The 643-nt window shown below is 51.9% G+C and overlaps 1 protein-coding gene across 1 annotated transcript; it reads left to right on the top strand.

Moving 5' to 3' along the window:
* Positions 1-198: 198 nt before the first annotated feature.
* On the top strand, positions 199-564 carry SPRG_15272 (hypothetical protein; the record flags this gene model as incomplete). The annotated part of the gene is made up of 2 exons (XM_012354679.1): positions 199-228; positions 292-564. The coding sequence occupies 2 exons, from the start codon at positions 199-201 to the stop codon at positions 562-564; spliced, it is 303 nt and encodes a 100-aa protein (XP_012210069.1).
* Between the last annotated feature and the right edge of the window lie 79 nt (positions 565-643).

Below are 643 nucleotides of genomic sequence, written 5' to 3' on the forward strand. Positions count from 1 at the left end.
TTTGAATTTTAATCGTTTTTCCTATTCTACTTATACAAATAGTCCACTTTCCACTCCATAGTAATATCCCTGAACCAACGCCGTAGACCACAAATCCAACTTCTTTCTCGTTCATTAAGGACCAAAAGTTATTCCCTTTAATTAACAAATCAACTCCCCATATCTCCAGTCTCTCGCCGTTTGCGCCCAAAGCAAATTATGCAACCGGGGCACCTTCGACAGGCACACGTCAGTCGAGGTATGCCTTAGTACCCTCGCCCGAGCAACAAGGGGTGGATAAATTTGGCGCAGCAGCTCGCGCACTCGGAACGGCCGCGTCGGTCCAACGCGCATGCGCTGACGGGCGAAAACACTCTGGTCGCCTCGGGACTCCACCATACGTCGCCGGGGTTGGGTCGACGGGAGGTGCCAAAGACTACCAACGAGCCGACGGCGGTTGTCACGGCCACCAAGACGCTCGACGACCCGTTTTTTGAGCGCATGCAGTCGTCGATCGAGACGCAAAAGCAAATCGTCCTCGACATGCGCGAGCGGCTCGCGCGGCAACAGCAATCACAACCCTAATCTCGGCCAACTCTTTTCTATAACTTAAAAAAATCGCAGCTTCGGTTTGTATACCTCGTTTGTTCAACCATCGCCTTCT

The sequence above is a fragment of the Saprolegnia parasitica genome (genome assembly GCF_000151545.1).
Source record: "Saprolegnia parasitica CBS 223.65 unplaced genomic scaffold supercont2.175, whole genome shotgun sequence".
Lineage (NCBI taxonomy): Eukaryota > Oomycota > Saprolegniomycetes > Saprolegniales > Saprolegniaceae > Saprolegnia > Saprolegnia parasitica.